Raw genomic sequence first — 20,720 nt, forward strand, 5'->3', positions numbered from 1 at the left:
TTCACTTTCTCTTGCCTTTTTTTCTTCCTCGTGGTTTTTTTGGAAGAGTTCCTCTGTCTTAGAACTCATAGACCAGGCTGTCCCTCAAACTCACTGCCTCCCACGTGTTGGGATTAGAGGTGTATACCACCTTACCCTTGCCCTTATTTAAAAGTCCACCCTGAGCTGGGGTATGGTAGTGCACTCTAATCCCAGCACTCACTAGGGAGGCAGAGGAAAGGGTCACTGAGTGTGAGGCTAGCTGTCCTACTTGACAGCCAGAGATACAGAGAGAAACAAAGAACAAACAAACAAAAAAGTCCTTCCTGGCTTTTCATGGTTATAAAATCAAGTAAAACCCTTAAAACTAAGTATGATTTTGTAGGCTGGAGAGATGGCTCAGAGGTTAAGAGCACTAGCTGCTCTTCCAGAGGATCTGGGTTAAATTCCCAGCACCACATGGTAGCTTAAAACTGTCTGTAACTATAGTTCCTGACATCTTTACACAGGTATACACACAATGGCAAAAAGTCAATGCACATAGAAAATAAACAAATATTTTTTTTAAAGTGGGATTTTGTGTGTGTGTTGGGGGAGGGGTGTTATATAGTGTATGTGTATAGCTTTTCTATGGGGGAGTGGGTCTAGAGGCATAGATACAGAATGTAGGTACGTGTGGAAGCCAGAGTTTGACCTCAGGTGTCTTCCACTTTATTTTTTGAGACAAGGTCTCCAGCAGAAACTAGAGTTCACTGTTTAAACTGGACTACCTAACTAATAGTCCAAACTTCCTGTCTCTGCCACTGCAACAAATACTAACCACTGAGCCATCTTCCTGTCCTTAAAATGGGTTTTAAAAGCTCAAATGAACTGCCAACTTCTTGTACACCTTTTGCCTCCCCTTGATAGTTATGATTTTATGAATACACTCATCTTACAGGTCCTGGATTAACTAGCAAGTTCAACTATACATTGTCATTCCCTTTGATTGGCTGGTTTAACTTAAAAACCAATTCCTCAGTGAGGCTTTCCCAATTCCTTTCCCATGCTTGAAATCAAATCACCCTTTCAGGTCTATCTTTCAGCTATCATACTGTGATCCGTACATTCAAGACCCTGTAAAGGCGCATACAATTCAAACTCATCCCCAAACAGTGAAAAGGGTGATCTCAGCCTTCTTCACTACTGATCTGCACCTAAGCTACATAATGAGGGTAAAACTGTAGGCACTATCTTCATGGCTGTCCATTGCTACTCTATTCTGTTTTGTGTTGTTTTAAGGCCAATTCCACCAGAATCTTGACTCTTGAGAATAAAATTAACCCTGCATGACAAAAGATATTCAAACATGGGGACAGATTCATAAAGCACTTCTGCAGACAAACATTATATCTCAGGGAAAATCACCCATGTGTTATGAGCTAAGAACTGAACTAGACACATTTTTCATGGAATACAATTTTCACTTGCAAAAAAATAACCATACAAAAAGGTATCTGGCAGAAATTTTCTCCAAAATAAACAAAATAAGCCTGCCATTTCAAGCAAAGCAATTGACATATCTGTTGTATAGAATAAAACTGAAGCTTTCAAGTGAAAATTAAGTCTAATGCATTTCAGATGGTGGTATGAACAAACCTAATTTTTAAAACTGTATAATGAAACATAAATTTGAAAGATTTCCACTGATCCCCAGGGAAATCTTTTTATTATGTTCTGGGTTAGGATTAAAGAAAACACTTCCAGTTAATGGGAAAGGTGGTGGGACACCTCCTGCTCTGAAACTACGTACCTGTGTGAGAACAGATCATAACCAACTGGATGCACAAACAGACATGAGCACAGAGCTACCTGCTATTAAATCAGACAGTAAGCCAAAGTCTGGCAAGGTGGCACACACCAGTAATCTCAGTACTTCAGAGGCTGAAGCAGAAAAATTGCTGCAAATTCAAGACCAGCTTAGACAACAAAGCCACATTTTTGTCCAATAATAATAATAATAATAATAATAATAATGATGATGAATATTTATATATAATGAACATAAATAACATATTAATATACTTTGTTATATAAGTAATAGAAAACTGTATACATACATATGTCTTGTTTTTCGAGACAGAGTTGTCTATGTAATCCTGGATGTTCTGGAGACCACGCTGCTCTGGAACTCACAGAGACCCTCCTGCCTCTGCCTTCCCAGTGCTAGGATTAAAAGCATGCCTCACCAAGCCTGGTTATATTTTGTAAATGAAATGTAAAAGTAAAGCCTCTTTCCCCAATATCTTCCACTATGCTATGTAGAAATGTGCTTGGTTCTCATTTCATGCTTCATTTAGTTCCTGAACTTGGAGACGATGGATACACTTCTATGGTAGAGGCATTCTTAGCATGTGTAAGGTCCTGGATTTGATTTGCATCACTACACAGAAAAAGTCACTTCCATTAATCCCAATGTTTTTATTATTTTGATAGTTTTAATTTTTTAATCTAATTTCTTTTTCTTAATTTTTATGTGTATGATTATTTTGTCTGCATGTATATATGTTTACCACCTGCATGCATGGTGCCCTTGGAGGTCAGAAGAGGGCATCAAATGCCTTGAGACTGGAGTTATATACAGTTGTGAGCTGCCAAGTGAGAAATGAACCTGTGTCCTCTGGAAAAGTAGCTAGTGCTCTAACTGCTGAGCCATCTTCTAGCCCATACAATTGCTTCTGCACCTGAAAATTTTTATTTTTCACCATGAAAATGATTTCACATTATTTTTAAATTAAATATTATAGTAAAGGGTTTACTTTTAACTCTAGCTCATTAAGATTTTTATTTTTAATTAAGTTTTTTTTCATACAGTATATTCTGATCATGCTCCTTCCTCTCTCCAATCCCTCCCATAAACTTCCTACCTCTCTACCCACCCACCTGTATGTTCTTCCTCTTGAGAAAAAAAAAAAAAAAAAAAAGGAAAAAAGAAAGGTACCAACAAAACACTGAAACAAAAATCAAACATGCAAGTGACTAATAGGATTTTTAAAAATGCCATGGTCATTATTTTTAATATTTTATAAAATTTGTTGAGAATGTCATACATTTTGATTACATTCACAACCCCCATTGCCCTCCCCATTTGTCCATTCTTTATATAAAATAAAATGCACAAACGTCCACTATCTGAGGAGTATTAAGATTATTATAGGTTGTTTGTTATTGGTCTCGGGGAAGAGACGGTCACCCTCAGTGACATGGTCACTATGAAGTTACCACACACCAGCAAGTAAAACTGCACGCAGGCTCACACAAGCACACCAGGTAAACTCAGTCAGTTAATAAAGAGAAGGGGCTTAGTGGGATGGAGGTAAGAGTACAAAAGAGGGAGTGAATATGACCACAAGACCTTATATACATGTATAAAATCATCAAAGAATAAAAATTCTAAAGGAAAACATATAATAGATCATCATCCATAAGTGACTTTTTGAAAAATATTCTTATGAAAATTTTTACTTAATATAGTATACACTTTCTTCTCAACTTCACACAAATTTATATCCTCCTTTTAGTCTATGATGTAATATTCCTAAAATTACTACAATGCCTCATAGTATATTTCATTATTTTATTTAATAATGGTCTCACAATGTAGCTCCAGCTGGCCCCAAACTTGTTATCTCTTAGGTCAGCCTCCTCACTGCTGGGATTACAGGTGTGCATCACCATGCCTGGCAATATTCATTTTCAATATCTATAAAATATTACATTAATTAAGCTGTCATATTTATTTAATTCACTATTCAATACTGGATATTAAAACATAATGCTATTGTTGCGATCTTAATGCACTTACCCTTTACATTTTAGGACTCATTAAGATAGTCTTAGAATTTACTTAAAATTCAAGGCAATAGTTATATATTTTATTATTATTCAGTGTATACTGATCACTAAAATGATCTAACTGATTGCTAAAATGCTAATATACAGTTTAATATCAATTAAACTTGTCTAAATGCTGTCACTTCCTCCTCTCTGCCCTTTACTCTCATGGTTCCCTTCCACTTCCCTTCCTGCTTTCCTTCACTCTGCCTTCCCATTAGTTTGCACTTCCCCCAGCATAGCCTCTACACTTATTTACATATTCCTAAACCAAACTGATTCTGAGGCATGCCTCTAGCATATAACACTATCAATAAAAATTCTACCACAGAAAAGTTCAGAACGAAGACCTATTTAAAATAATCTTGTTTATTGCTGACTTTCAGACCAAGGTCACATTAAAAAAAAATCTAGAATCTTCTCAATTTAATTTCTCTTTACTGTTAAAAGAATTTTTACTTTTAGTAATTACAAAGGAAACTTCATTTTTTCTTTAAATGTTCACATCTAGATTTTTAAATGAAAATTAAAACTCAAATATTTAACTCTGTCATAGTTTCAGAACGAAACATTTGACAACTAAAGACAAGGTAAAAAGTAAATGCTCAGACAAAGAAAAAGTATTCAGGTATTTCCTAACCAACACAAGCTATGACAGAATTCCTGAAAAGTGCAAGAAGAATGAATTATTACTTCTATGACAAAGCAACCATTGTGACATTACCAAGCTGTTCCCAATTAACTGCTTTACTTACGTAATAGCTGGATCCACTTGTTTGTAAGCATGGGCAGCACAAGAGCCACAGTATGTATATCCTGCATGGCTACAAACAAAACAGTTTTTAACTTAATCTCCAGGTTCAAAATCAAGGTAAACCTAAAGAAAATAAAACTTTTAGAAAGAATTGTAAAAACTATGATACATTTAATAGAATTGAGTAGATTAAAAAGCAATGTAAGTAATGATGCAATTTCTATAAGGCAATAGGAAACACTTAATTGTTTCATACTATATTCCAAAATATTTTTAGGTGTCAGTTGTGTAGCTCAATGTTAGAGTACCTACTTAACATGTTTATAACGTCTTGTGTTTAATCACAGCACCAATTTGGGGTGATAAGAAAGGAGATCAAAAAATAGTTTGGTTTTGGGTGGGGAAAGAAGATACCTGGAGATTGTCAAGGCTCACTTTAAGTTTCTAGTTTTTGATACTCTTCTGAAGTGAAATTAGCAGAGTATTATATACCAGCACCAAAGCAAATACCCTGCAATGATGGTCCTCCCCTCTGCCCTTAGCAGTAAAGAAACTGACTTGGCTTCTGTGTATTACACCTCTCATTTCATCTCCATTCTCTTTCTCCTTTCACCCTCTAGCTTCCACATTCAATCAATCCTCCCATCACCTATAGAAGAGCTTTGTTCTCTGACCATTTTTCTTTCTTAAATCATTCCTACTACATGAGTCTAGACTCACTTCTTTAGATAGTGGTACATAAGGGCAAGAGGGACTCTAGCTAGCCCAAGCATAGCAAACATGGCTCTGGCAGGCCTTGCCCTTCTCCCCTATAACCTCTGTCTTCCTAAAAACTGGTAGATTGCATTCCTAAAGCTAGCCACCAAGGTATATTCCATTATTTGGCCACTTCCTCCTCCTGAGGTCCAACTGTCAAAGTATTAAATCCAGCAATCAAAAGCCCCTTTTGGCTACCTTAATTAAGATGCCCAATTAAAATTCAACACTGCATCCTAACACCAGGTTTGCCTTGTGGCTTTATAAACTGCATTTTCCTAGGGAGCACATCTGTCTCCTCTCTACCCAGAGGCCTTTGTTTTCTCACTCCCACATCCCAAGACAAATGCCCCTTCCCCTTCTCCCTAATTCCATTGCCCTTCTCCCTTGTCCTCTGTCTCATGTCTTTGTCTCTTAGTCCCTGCCCTTTGTCCCTCTGGGGCAAATAAAGCTCTTTTGTGCTGAGAACTTGGTCTTGGAGTGTCCTGAGCCAATACCAGTCCTTTCAGGCCTATCACTGTTTACACAGGGTATGTTCATAACTAACTCTGAAAGAAATGAAAACTGTACATTCATATGTACATGAAATAGAAGTATCATAATTTATGAATGATAAAAATATGTAATAATCTATTATAAATACCATATAGCTTACTGATTGTATGATCTATGACATTATTTGCTGAACTCACATAAACAAGCTATGACTACAATAATAACGAATGGAGAACTGGGTGTGATGGCACATGCCATGAATCCAAGCAGAGACAGGCAGATCTTTGGATTAAAGGTCAGCCTGGTTACAAGTGAGTTGCAGGCTATGCAGGACTACACAGTGAGCTCCTGCCTCAAAAACAAAAGACTGGAACAAATCCAATAGTCCCACATACAGTGGTTCATATAAAAGATGAGAAACCAATATATCATAAGAAATGTCTTTGAAGGTGCACACCTTCAATCCCAGCTCTCAAGAGGCAGAGGCAGGCAAATCTCTGTGAGTTCAAGGTCAGTCTGGTATACAGAGCGAGTTCCAGGACAGACTCCAAAAACAATACAGAGAAACCCTGTCTCAAAAAAACAACAAAAAATATCTTCGAGTCCATTTTCACTGTACCACTCACTATTCACTATTATGGAATCAACCTGGGTGTCCAGCAACAGATGAATCTATAAAGAAAACATAATGCACAGAAATATTCTACCTTAAAAGAAAAAAGCCATACTTAGGAGATAGCTCAGCAAGTAAAGCTTAATGTGTCAAACTGTAAGGACTTGAACCCTGAGCCCAAAACCTGTGCAAACCCAGGACAGGAGCACACACAATCCCGGGAGTTCAAAGCAAGTTTGGAGGTGGACACAGGAGAATCCCTGGGAGCTCCAGAAGCAGTTGCTCAAGTATCAGCAGCAGCAAAAAAAGAAAAACCTATCTAAATGGACAGTCAAAGCAGTAGGTCTGTGACTGGCATGAGAGAGTCTCTAGGTTGTGTAAGAAAGCAAACTGGTAAACAGCATTCATGATTCACACTTCAGCTCCTGCCCTGATTTTGCTCAGTAATGGACTCTGATCTGGAAATGCAAGACAAAAGAAACCTTTCCCCACCGCCAAGTTGTTTTTTTTTGGGGGGAGGGAGGGCATTTTTTCTTATTTTACATATTGATCCCAGTTCCCTCTCCCTCCCACCTTCCCATATCCTCCACAAACACCCCCCCCCCATCCCACCCAAGTTGTTTTTGGTCACTGTTTTATCATAGCAACAGAAAAAAAAAAACCAAACTAGGGTACCATCCCACAACATACATGGATTTTTCTAATACCACAGAACTCACATACTATAGAAGCATAGCTATGGGGAAATAATAGAAGGATACCAAGGGTACTGATGCCTCAGTCAAAAAACTATATGATGAATACAGTTAACAGTTGAATATTTTATGTGTTTCAACTTCACTTAAGGATAGACAATAAATATTACCACTACAGATGTCAAATGTTTGAAGCGATGGGTGGACTGAGTGGCTTGGTCATCTCATGTTACATTCAAAACTGTAACATTACTTTGCATTCCACTCACAAATATGTATCATTTGTCAATTTCAAACTTAAAAGGGAATGGAACAATGAAGACATATGCATAAAGTTCAGTTGCTATGAACAATTCTGCTAATTTTGCAGATCAAATAATAGTTTTCCATACTATAAAAACTTTGCTGGTAACTAGAAATGTGGCTTGGTGGTTAAGAGAGCTTGTGCTTCTAAAGGATTGGAGTCTGGCTCCTACACATTGGCTCACAGCTACCTATAACTATACAGTTACAGAATTTCCAACACCCTCTTCTGACCTCCAAGAACATGCACTTGATCACAGTATCACAAAAGGGTTTCTCTATGTAGCCTCAGCTGTCCTGGAACTCACTCTATAGACCAGGTAGGCTGTCCTGGAACGCACAGAGCTCCTCCTGCTCTGCCTCCTGAATGTTGGAATTAAAGGCATGTGCCACTACTACCCAACCCCAACAACACATTTTTTTTTAAAAACATGAAATAAAATAAATTTAAAAAGCTTCAAGGAGGCATTAATTAGTATTGTATAAGGTGAAGAGCAAGAGATTAAGCAAGGATACAGCTCTTTAAGTGGTGGGGTCTGGCATCAACTCATAAATGTATACAATATTTGGCATATAAAGTGCTTATCAGTAAAATACTTACATCCAAACATTAATCTGGGTTCTTTGTGGGGGGGGGGGATGATATAGGTGCATTCTCATGTGGAGGCCAAGGGTTGTCTACCTCAATCACTACCCGTTTTTGATAAAGACAAACTTGTTCTTTTTTTTTTTTTTTAAATGTATATGTGCCTATTTGAGTGTGTGCAGATGCTCATAAAGGCCATAAAAAAGGTATTGAACCCCTCAAATTGAAGTCAGAGGCAAATGTAAGCTGCACAACACAGGTGCTGAGAACCAAACAGACCCTCTGCAAGAAAAGTAAGCAGTCTTAACATGGAGCCATCTCTCTAGCCCAACATCTGGTTTAACTTTTAGTCCAATATACACTCATTTTTATCAATTATAAACATGCTCAAGGTTTGGCAAAAGACCTCTAAAACTTACGGTGCAATAATGGCTCGAGCAGGTCTTTTCGTAGACTGTACTTGTGAAAGCCAACCTTCTAGCTGGGCATTCAGCTGAGGTCCTAGGAGAGGCAAGTGGAAAAAAAGAATCAGTGAAGCAATGTATTACAGATAACCACACATGTTGTAACATCTTCACTGAACCTCCACGGTATTAAAATAACTTACTAGGCAATAAGACCATCAATCCAAATGTTTAAAGTTTCAATTTATCAAGTCATAGGTCACTACTAAACCATATGATAGTGCTGAACACTAACAATGTATAATTTGCTTTTATCCATTTACTTCTTAGAAATACCTTTATATAGATCAACAATTTACTATCTGAGGTGACATGTAAACAAAATACAACAGTGAGTAGAATACTCTTAAGTAAATGGAAAAAGTGTAATTAAGCAAATTTGTTCTTTCACAACACAACCCCTGAATTTACTTGATCAATGAAGTGACATCCACGTAGTTGAAAACTCCCACACCCAATGATAAACCCCATGCATTCCACCCCTTACTCCCCTTATCAAAAACTAATGACTCCATCCCCTCCAAAGTTCAATTTCCAACAATTCTCTTCACTTCCTATCTTTCCAGTTTACTACATCAAGACTTTTTACACGCTCTGCTTCCTCTCTTTGTTCACTTCTTGCAAGGTGAAACAGCCCATCACTATAATCACCTCCTTTTATATGGGAGTAAAAATATAAATAATATAATATAAATGTATCAGTCAACATCACTTAACACAATTCTCTGTTTGCACAGCTGAGTGAAGTTGGAGACAAGTGCTTGCCACATTAGTGTGAGGAAGGACCTGAGCACCAACCCTAGAACCCCTGTGAGAAATCAGCGGTGCAGTGAGTGTTGTAATCCCAATGCTCCCACTGCTGCAAGCAGAGCTCTTTTTTCAGCAAACTGCCCTTGGTCCTCTCAAAGGCATTCCTACCGCACATGAAGACCCATTACAATCTTCTTACTCAAATATTCTGCTCTCACAACTGTTTCTAATCTCACCACTAAAAATCTAAGCATGCCACTGATTAATTTTTCCTTCCACTAAAACCCATTTCTCTGTGCCACCCTGTGACAATTATGAATAGAGATCCTATGTCCTTCCACTATCTATGCATGCTCTTTTGAAGAGCTTTTTCTTTTTTCTTACATCCATTTTCTTCAAGGTGTGTTTTGTTTGCACATATACATACATACATACATACATACATACATACATACATACATACATATCAATCACATGAATGTTTGGGGCCCACAGAGTGAGAAGAATGCATGGATTCCTTCAAACTAGAGCTACAGAAGGTCATGTGCCACCATGTAGATGCTGGGAATCAAACCCCTTAACCACCTCTCCAGTCTTGTTTTAAACATTTGAAAAGATCAGTCTTATATATGCTAGATCTGTATTCTTGATCAGGCAATAGCAACAAAATATTTGGGTTTTCTTGCCACACACAAGTTACTAATACTCACAGAACAATTATCATCATCTTTAAAAGGCAAATCAATTTCAACACCAACCCTATTACACTGCATTATGCTTCTGTTTTAAAGTATCTTGTTAAGAATGTTGGATGTTCTAACATTAAGCCTAGCAAATTTATCAGACATGGTTGGTTTTCCTTTTACAGAATATAGTCCAGAGATAGTCCACACACCAGAATCACCTGACTTGTTCACATCAGAAAAATCTATGGGTGTTGCCAGAGTTAAGTCGTCAGCATGACCTCTGGGGATGGTGCTAAAAAGTGCTAACAAACTCTCCAAGTGACACTTGGACATTTAAATATGAAGCATTCTGCCAACAGGGAGTTTATTTACACATGCTGTAATGATTTCATCTAAAATATCTGGATGGTTTATGGCTACAATTTTTCAGTGTAAATCATAAATTACAGCTCTTTAAATTAACAATAAATTAGCACACAACTTTACCTCCAAACTACATTGAAATCGGAATCTGAAGGGACCTACACTAGTTGTCAAGGTTTACATGTCCACTTTTTCTTTTTCTTTCTTTTTCTTTCTTTCTTTTTTTTCTTTCTGAGACAGGATCTCACTTTATAGCCCTGACTGGCCTATTTAAAAAAAAAAACAAGTAAAATAATAATTAATAATAATTACTAGAAGGAGGAAGAGTGGTCCAGGAATGGAGTGGTGTGAAAATTTCTAGTTCTTGTGAGCACACACCAAGAAAACAAGAGCCTTGTGCCCTCAGCTTCTTCACAGCATGGATCTGGTCTTGGAATGTGCTCTTGTGCTTCTCCCAGGTGTTGCAGAAAGGAGTGAGTTTACTTCAATTACCCATTATCACTTATGGTGTTACTGAATTAAATGTTTAAACTATCCTTTAGATGCACAGCTTGTCCTTGTGATTACACACAGCATTAACACTTGAGAACTTTACTCAGGTGATTTTGTTTCTTAGCCCCAGAGTATAAAATGTCTGATGCTCTGAATAAAGCTGGCTAGTTCATGAGACTCTAGTCTGCCTCATTTATTGGCCCAATTCTCCCAAGTCCCATGGTATCTAGAGTGCCGACAGAAGACTAGATGTAAACAATGATGTTTTAGACATTATACATGCTAAGTCTGTTCTAAAATGAAGACTTTGGGACTGGAGAGATGACTCAGTGGTTAAGAGCACAGGCTGCTCTTCCAGAGGACCTGGGTTTGGTACCCAACACCCACACAGAAGCTAAAAATGGTCTTCTAATACCAGCCCCAAGGGATCCGACACCTCTTCCAGTTTCCATGGCACTGCAATCACATGATCACATGATACACAGGCACACATGTAGGCAAAACATTGAAATCCATAATAAAATAAAAAATAAAATTTAAAAATTAAAATGAAGGTGGAATGTTAGTGGCACATACCTTTAATCCCAGCACTTGGGAGGCAAGAATCTTTGGGAAAGCAGAAGGAATTGAGAATGAATCATAGGCTTGAGAGTCATTTTGAGTGGTAAGGTCAAGAGAGTGGCTAAATTGTGGATGGACAGATGACAGCAGCACAAAGAAAACTGAGCATTATAGCATGTGTCTGCAACCCCAGCACCAAGAGAAAGTCAAACAGAAGAATTATGGATCCAAGTCCAGCTTAGAGTACATAGAGTGATCCTGCTTTGGAAAGGGAATGAGAAGAGGGGGAGGGAAGAAGGGAGTGAAGGAGAAAGGGACATGAAAGCATATAATAAGATCGACACCTGGGCACAGAACCAAGATGTGCCAATGAGGGAGGAAAATGATATAGGAGACTTAGGCAGAAGAAAGTAGGTCCAGAAATCCTTGTTCGAAGTCTTATAAAATTAGCATTTTTATAAAAAGGAAAAAACAAAACAAGTAGGCAAGCCTCAGACAAAGGATGACTAAAACTGCCCAGTGATACAGATGAGAGGCACTCCAGTTTGTTCAAGGATGACATTGACACAACTTTGAGTAGACAATAGTGAGACATGCATGAAATCATGTAGAGAATTACAGGTAATAGCATGCACAATAAAGTCTTCATGAACTAATGAGCCAAAACCCTGGCTAAGCTAGTATAAAAACACCAGCTCTGTACACTGGTGTCCTGTGAGCTGCTGAAATCTACCCTGGGTTTGGCACACTTCCTCCACCATAGTAGTGTAATATACCTTGATTAACTCTCTCTGCTCCAGCTACAAATGTGTGCCTGTGTTCTGTTCCTTGCTCAGGGACAAAAAAACCTGGAACTCCTCTAGAAAAGATATCTGAGATATCAGCTGATAATTAAAAAAAAAAAAAAGCAGCAATTCAAGAGATAAAGGAAAACACAGTACAAGCAGGGCAAATTAAGAGATCTTTAAAAGCATTCAAAACTTTGTAATAAACAGCAACAAAGCCAGATGGGGAGGGGGTCACTCATTACAGACTTTGTGATTACAGAAAATCGGTTAACTTTGCAGTGACTACTTTTAGGGATTAAAACTTCTGTGTACAAGTAGTTACAAATGGGTTGACAGAAAATAGAAAAATGCAAATGAAAACCAAAACCATTCCCAGAAGGAACTGAAAGCAGTTTTTCAACAATATATCTTAAGATACAACTTACCAAGCAGTGTGGTGGCAGCACACACCTTGAATCCCAGAAGGCAAAGGCAGGTGGATCTCTGTGAGTTCGAGGCCAGCCTGGTCTACAGAGTGAATTCCAGGACAGCCAGGGATACACAGAGAAACCCTGTCTCAAAAAAGCAAAAACAAACAAAAACCTCCATGACTGCAACACTTCAGGTAGGATAGATTGGCCTTATGAACATAACCTTGGGCATTAGCAATAACGTTTTCATACCTCACGGTGAAGAAAGCTAACAATAGAATGTAAAAACAAACATTCAGAGATTTAGTGTTTCTAAAACTGTATCCATACAGACAGCAAATAACCGAAATCTAATTTTTTTTTTTTTTTTTTAAACCAAGGTACAGAAAAGTGCTTTTGTGGTTTAAAGTCAAATCTAGGGCTAGAGAGATGGTTCAGCTGTTAAGAGCACCTGAGTTTGGTTCCTAGAACCCACATAGTAGTTCACTCTAGTTCCATGGAATCTGATGCCCTCTGCTGATCTCTGCAGGCATCAAGCTCACAGTTGGCAAAACACTCACACATAAAATAAAAATGAATAAATCAAATTTTAAAAAAGCAAGATTAAATATACAAAATAGTTTTTAATTTCTAACAGAAGCAAGTATCTGGAAAATAAAAATTTTAAAACTCATCTAAATATCCTCAAATAATAAAAATTTTAATTGTAACACACCACAATTATGTATGTGTATGTGGAGGTTTAAGAGACAACTTTGTAGAGTTGGTTTTCTCCTTCCATCTTTATATGGGTTCCAAGGACTGAATTCAGGTCACCAAGCTTATACAGAAAGTGCCTTTACTTGATAAGCCATCTCATCAGTTCCAAAATATAAAATCTTTAAAGATAAATTTTAGATATAATTATTAATCACTACATGTGGGGGTGTGCCAAGATCATTTAATAAAATTCAATACCCATTCCTACTTTGAAGAGAGGGGATGTCTTAAATAAGATACACACATCTATGACAAATATATAGCTACCACCATATTCAACAGTGAAAACCTAAATTCTATTATCCTAAGATCAAACAAGGTTATCTACTCAACACTTCAGCTCATCTACCCTTTTGTAAGCAAATGGATCTTGGATCTATGTTTAGAAATGAAAAAAGTGAATTTCTGAATGCTAAACAGTTTCTATAATTTTCTCTACATAATCACAGTAAGTATGTATTACACCCTAACAAGTCTATAGTTAGCTCTACAAAACTCAAGCCAGTATTTCATGTTAAGGAGAATATAATTACAAACACCACCATTTGGTTTTAGTATCATTTCCATCTATGGATATCAAAGCAACTTTTACACATATTAATTATGGCCTTTCTAAACGATCCTGTTTACTATTAACAGTATACAAGCATGAACATGATTCTACTATACCAAGACTAGACACAACATATAAAGTTAAATTATGAAAGCCCATAATTAACACTATTTTTTATGAAGTTCTGAGAGAGACCTAGCTTTTCTTGAGTACTGAGCAATTAGTAAGACAATACAAAAAAACTTAAAATCATTACAAGTAGGACTGGAGATGGAGCAACTGTTATGAGAACTCGTTTGCTTTTGCAGAGGACCCAGGCAAAACACCATACACATAAAATAAACCTTAAAAAAAAAAAGCACTACTAGTATTACTGTTCTTTATCTTCATACTATTAGTACAACGCTTTCTGATGTTCATTTTCCTACAAATAAACAATTATACTACGGATGGGCAACTGGGACTCCTTAATCAGCAGCTGCTGGATTCTCCCTTTCTGCCCTGACTGTCTTGAAAAAAAGACTATCAGTCTAACAGCCAGCTGGACTACTCTTTTGGCAGCACCAGCCATCCTGAACACTCCATGGATACCTTGACACAGCTATGAAAAGATTGCAGCTGGCTGCCCTGGCTCCTGAAGGCACAGCCCCAGCCAGAACTGTGAAACAGTTTGCACCAAATTTTTCCCTTCACAATCCTGAATGAAATCTCGATGACCTTGAAATCATTTCCACTTTGGCCAGATGGGAAACACTTCCCCCTCACAGAAGGCCTACAATTCAGTGACTATGATGGGTACTAAAAGCTAACAATTAGCTCAAACAAGTGGCTATGAATTGTCCAAAACAAATGGCTATGATCAGTCCAAATACCCCTTCTGGGGCTATTTTAGGCAGGTGAGGACAAGTGAGCTAGCTAGGAGACAGTCTCCTGTGCTGCTTCCCCTGAAACTGAAGCACTGGTTTAATAAAACGCTTCTCTACGTGGTCTTTTCTTGCCTACTTTCAGCAGTGTGTCTGAACTATTCACAAAGAGGGAGGTGGGGGCGGGAGGGGAGCAGCAGAAGGGCAGTGGTGGTGGGGCTGAAACCCTGACAAATGAAGATGCTTAAGCAGCTGAAGAAGCAACTGCACAGTGGCTGTCCCGGAGTTGTGCTCTTGGCCCCAGTCTCCCCCAAACAGCCCAGTTCACCCCACCCTAGTTCATAAGCAAATACTCCCAACTAGCCCAACTTGCATGGGTGGTTTGGTTTTGGGTGTTTGTTTGTTTGTTTTGGGGGGGCAGGGACAACTGAGGAAACAAATGAACAGTTCAAACAGACAGGAAAGGAAGAGAAGTAGAAAGAGACATAGTAACAAGAGAAAGTGGAGCATAAGGATAAAGGGGGGGACTCTAAAGAAGAAAAACTGCAGGTTATCCGTTTTCAGAATTCAGGGTCCAACTGAGGATTGCACCAATGACCACTGAAGGGTAAGGCCTACATGGGAACTGTAAGATTTACAGGCTAAGGCTTCTGATATCCCAAGACTGCACGATAACTGTAACCCTACAGGGTGCCTCTTGCTGCTGCTGCTTCCTTCCTTGCTGCCAAAGCTTGCAGATGAAAACCACCAATGCAAACACAATCTGCTTAGAGACCAGCATCTCAAGAGTTTCCCTTTGCCTATATACTTCTATCTGGATGCAGCAAAATACTGCTCTGCCAGTGACTGGTGACAGTACTTAACCCTGAAAAGGAAGAGTGGTGGTATAGACAACATCCTTGCTCAGCATACACAAGAGCATGGGTTCCCCAGCACCACAAAATTAAACAAATGGGTAACAAGAGTCTTCAAAAAAATACACTAGCCTGACAGCTCAAACTTGTAACAATGGGACTTTGAAAGCTGACAAAGGACGAGTGCCCCAAATTCAAGGTCAGCTTGGGGTATATAATGAGATGAAGACCAGCCCCGGGCATCAGCTAAGACTCAAAACTATGAAGGGGGTGAGAGGCAAAATCTTCTCAACTTAAAAGGGCTGGCTCAATGGTTATTAAGAATGCTTGCTGTCCCAGCATAGGACTGGGTTCTCAGCACCAGGTTAGATGGTTTACAACCACTAAAAACTCAAGCTATAGGGGAACAGGCACCCTATTCTGGCCTCAACAGGTACCAGCATTCACATTCAAATACCCTATGCAGACACGTATTTTTTAAAACCTTCTCAGTTCCCCCAAGACAGCGCCCCTTACCAGCAGGAAGTAGTTTGGAAAGAACGACACACAAATTCCCAAATATTGTGTATAAATGTTTGTTTTCATTTAATTGGACTGTTATATAAAATTAAATAAAATTAAAAAAAAATAAAACCTTCTCAGTTTAAACTTCAATCATCCAGAAAAAAATTCAGAAGAGGACCAATTTTCATAATTCTATTAGGTAAAAAAAATAGGCTAAACATATACTATGAACAAGGCATCAAATACAAAAACAAGCATAGTATTTTTTTTTTCTTTCAACTAATTTAGATCTGACATTCAAGAATGCTAAAAGCATGACAAGAAAAAAAATGCTAAGTGGGAGTGAATAGAATACAAAGGTACAGGGAACAAGAGGCAAAGCACAAGGTCTAGCTAGAGGCTGGTACAACCCAAAAACCACCCAAAAGTACCCAGGACCAGGCCAACAGAGATGACTAGCCTACTAAGACTGGCATTCCCACCATGAGCCTGATGTCATAGCATATCTGGAAAACTACACAGAAGGAGAGAGATGAGGGTAAACCCTGTTCTTGGGAAAATCCCTATCCTTTCCTAGAATTTCACACACCGCCTTCTACTAGCCCCGAGTAAAACACATATCCCCTGTGCATAAGTCTGTCCACAATGAGCTATACCAAATCCCAACTCTCTAGTCAAGGTATCTCACCAGCAAAAGAACAAGAATTTCAGCACAATTAACTGCTTAAGGCCTTTCTCTCTTTTAAGCTACAAAACTTCCACTTTTTAGTAATCTCACCAAATATCCAACTTACAGGTAAATGAATATGCAAACTCTGGTGCTTCCTCAGTGGCTTTTGGTTTCCCTTATGATTTCATTCATAGCATCTCCAGAGCCACCTTTTAAACTCATTTTAAAAAGGAAAAGGAGCTAGGTGGTGGTGGCGCACGCCTTTGATCCCAGCACTTGGGAGGCAGAGGCAGGCAGATCTCTTTGAAGCCAGCCTGGTCTACAGAGTGAGTTCCAGGACAGCCAGGGTTATGCAGAGAAGCCCTGTCTCAAAAAACAAAAGGAAAAAGAGGCCAGTGAGATGGCTCAGTAGGGAAAAGTAATTGTCACCAAATTTGACAACTTGAGTCTAATCCTCAAGTCCCACATGGTTAAAAGAGAGAATCAACTCCTACGAGAAGTCCTGGGATCTCCAAATACACCACTGGGCATGCATGCAACCACACACACACACACACACACATACACACACATACACGCATACACATACCCACATATATACAATTTTAAAGAGGAGGTAGAGAACAGATTATCATTTTTCTCCACTGAAGTTGGGCCCAGGCATTTGGACTCCTTACCAGCTAGGCCCACAACATGTTCAAAACTGACCAGTCTCAGGACTAGAAAATGGCTCAGTGATTCATTTGCTGTTCTTGCAGAGGATCAGGCTTCAGTTCCCAGCACCCATATCAAGTGGCTCACAGACATCTGTAAATCCAGTTCCAAGGGATCTGCTGTTCTCCCCTGGCCCCTTTAGGGACTGCACACGTGTGATGAACTTACATACATGCAAGCAAAATACACATACACAACATTTTTATGATTTAAAAAACAAAAAACTGGACTGAGAGATGGCTCAGAGGTTAAGAGCACTGGCTCCTCTTTTAGAGGACCCGGTTTCAATTCCCAGCACCACGTGGCAGCTCACAATTGTCTGTAACTCTAGTTCCAGGGGATCTGGCATGCTCACACACACATACATGTAAGCAAAGCACCAACACATATAAAATAAACAATAAATAAATTAAAAAAAAAAACTAACCAGTCTCAATAAACGGTACTTCAGTCTCCATCCAGTTCCTTCCTAAGATCCTTAAATGGCCGTTGGGGAGGGCAACATTGGTATTCCTCCTTTGGAACCTCTTCCATTTTGGTTTTTCTCCCTTTTCCTTAATAAATCCATCTGTTCATTCCTTGTCCAAATTCTTCTTGACCATGAGATAATGAGTTTGGAAGCCAATGGCTCAGGGTGGACTGGATGGCCACTGATCACCTAACACCCCAAGTTAAGCTCACCAAGAGCTGAGAAAGGTCTGTCATTCTTTAAAATAAACATAATTGGTATGTCATAACTTTTTGCTATTTTGTCTTAGGAAGCAAAGTCATATTTAGTACATCTTTCTTTCTGAGCACCTCTTTCTTCTTAGCCATCATACATGAGACCATATCATAGCTTTAATATAAATCTCTATTTCATTATGCTGGCTAGTTCTGAAATTCTTTTTAATTGTAGCCAAAATCCAGTTTTGTATAAACTAAGGTCTCAAAGGATTAAGGAACTCCTCAGGCAACAAAGGGTAACAGCATGAGTTATGTCTCTGTCCCTTGTCTTTAAAAAATTAACAAGAACACATGATTTCCTCGAGGTCATGTAGCTGGTAAATGACAACTATGCAATGTCAAGCAATGTCAGTGTGACTCTGAACTGTGGCACACCCATTACTAACAATGACTACCAGACAAGTGACCCGGTTCTAGTCCTTGCCCATTAATCAGATGGGTAATTCTATGCTATAATTTATTAAGAGGCAGAATTGTTTAGGGTGATATTGGGGGAGAGGGGACATGCTGCAAAGTTCAGCTAAGGGAAAACCAAGTCCTTCTGGTCAAGAGGATGAAATCTTTCTAGCCTGAAGGGAGACCTACCATTCCAAGCTATTAAAGATATCTGTGATAATCCAATGAGGTGAGCAATCACCTGACCAAAGAACCAGCTCTCAAGAAGGTGGGACCACACCTAAGAAGGTGGACTCATCTTAAGCCCTGATAAAAAAGATAAGCAGAATAATCACCCTTTAATGAGAAATTGTACTCTTCCTTTCCATAATTCTTACTCTGCATAGTACAGTCCCTGAAAGGTACCTAGACTAGATAGAGGCTTAGCTGGGTTTGTCCATCTTTCTCAACAGAAACATGCAACTCTTCCTTTTTAAAAAGTTTTTATTAGTTCCTTGACAATTTTATATAATGTGTTTGGATCACATTCAGCCCCTCTCCTACAACTCTTCAAACATTCATCTCCCTTACCTATGCCCACAACTATGGTGCGTGCGTGCGTGTGCGCGCGCGTGCGTGCGTGCGTGCGTGCGTGCGTGCGTGTGTGTGTGTGTGTGTATGTGTATGTGTGTGTGTGGACCATGTTTTTGCAGTGCCCACCAGAAGATGTCTGATCCCCTGGAAATGGAGTTACAGACAGTTGTGAGTCGTCATATGGGTGCTGGGAACCAAACATCAGGTGTTCTTAACTGCTGAGACCTTTCCAGACTATACTGTTTTTCTCTTTTGGATGCTGGCCAGACCCCTAGTATGCTTTTTTCCTGGTCCTTTGGGATTCCTTACTCTTTCTCTAACACTCCCTTCCCACCATGTGACTGATCTCCATGAGAGCTTACCTCAAATGGTAGGGCCTTTCCCTTCTCTTTTCCATTCTCCAGACAGTTGCAGAGATGTACAGCTTGCCTGCCCTGATGTTTCTCCTTTTAAACTCTTATTAAAAACTGTCCTTAAGTTTCCATTTGAATTTATGAAGATAGAGCCAGACAGTGGTGGTGAACACCATTAATCAACATTAATCCCAGCACTTGGGAAGCAGAGGCAGGCGGATCTCTGTGAGTTTCAGGCCAGTCTGATGTACAAAGCTATACAGAGAAATCCTGTCTCAAAGACAAAGAATCTAAAGGTAAGACTCTAATTTCCTTGGCATCATTGAGCAATACCTCTGGACCCCTTTGCACTGGGAGTCTGCCCCTCTACAGAGTACCAGATGAAAGCATAAGTATAATAATTACGTATGTACATACATATCTGTTCTAAATAACCAATCCCATGTCACAATTACTAAGAGAGCTGCCTAGGATGAGCTAGTTGGATTTTTACCACATCCTAATCTTATTTATCTTAGGTCAGAATGCCTGTAGGTCATTTCTTCTTCGGGTAGGTTTGTCACAACTATTTAAACTAAAATACCAGAGTGACTGCCAGACCACCTCTAACTTTATTATAACTCAATCTCCATGCTAAACAATGCAGCCACCCACTGTTCTGACAGTTGACAACTGCCAGGGCAACCACTGGAAAAAAAAGCAAGAAGAAAAAGGAGTTGGTACCCCTGGAAATTTTCAAACCATTTCCAGAAAAAAAAAAAAAAAAAAAATATATATATATATATATATATATATATATATATATATATATTCCTGCCATTTATTAACCTATCCCTCCCCTTCATTTTTCACCCAGCATTTATAGCTTCTCAACCCCCCTAGAACATAAAAATTGATTTGCAAATTTATCTCCCACTTTGTGGTCAAGAATAAAAATCTACTTGCCCATGCAATTGGTGCCCAGTTATGTTACTGATGCCACAATTTTGAGAGAGAAATAAAAGGGCTCAGCTTGAAGGCAAAATTGGTAACACATCGTTCCCTCAAGCTATATTAGAAACTAAGAGATAACAATGTGGCAGTAACATAGCAGGAAAAACTAACATAACAACATTACCACTTAATGACTTTCAAAAAAAAAAAAAAAAAAAGCAAAAACACCCTTAACCATTCTGACATAAAGCTTT

At 38.7% G+C, this 20,720-nt stretch overlaps 1 protein-coding gene across 2 annotated transcripts in view; it reads right to left on the minus strand.

Annotated features, from left to right (window-relative positions):
* Positions 1 to 20,720, minus strand: part of Memo1 (mediator of cell motility 1) — a 91,843-nt gene that overhangs the window by 37,251 nt on the left and 33,872 nt on the right. For both annotated transcript variants that reach the window (XM_051181856.1, XM_051181857.1), the window contains 2 exons: positions 8,474 to 8,555; positions 4,608 to 4,676 (listed from right to left, as the gene is read on the minus strand). In XM_051181856.1, coding sequence (XP_051037813.1) covers positions 4,608 to 4,676; positions 8,474 to 8,555 — 151 coding nt within the window. The remainder of the gene's footprint in view (positions 1 to 4,607; positions 4,677 to 8,473; positions 8,556 to 20,720) is intronic.

This window comes from Phodopus roborovskii, unplaced genomic scaffold, assembly GCF_943737965.1.
Source record: "Phodopus roborovskii unplaced genomic scaffold, PHOROB, whole genome shotgun sequence".
NCBI lineage: Eukaryota > Metazoa > Chordata > Mammalia > Rodentia > Cricetidae > Phodopus > Phodopus roborovskii.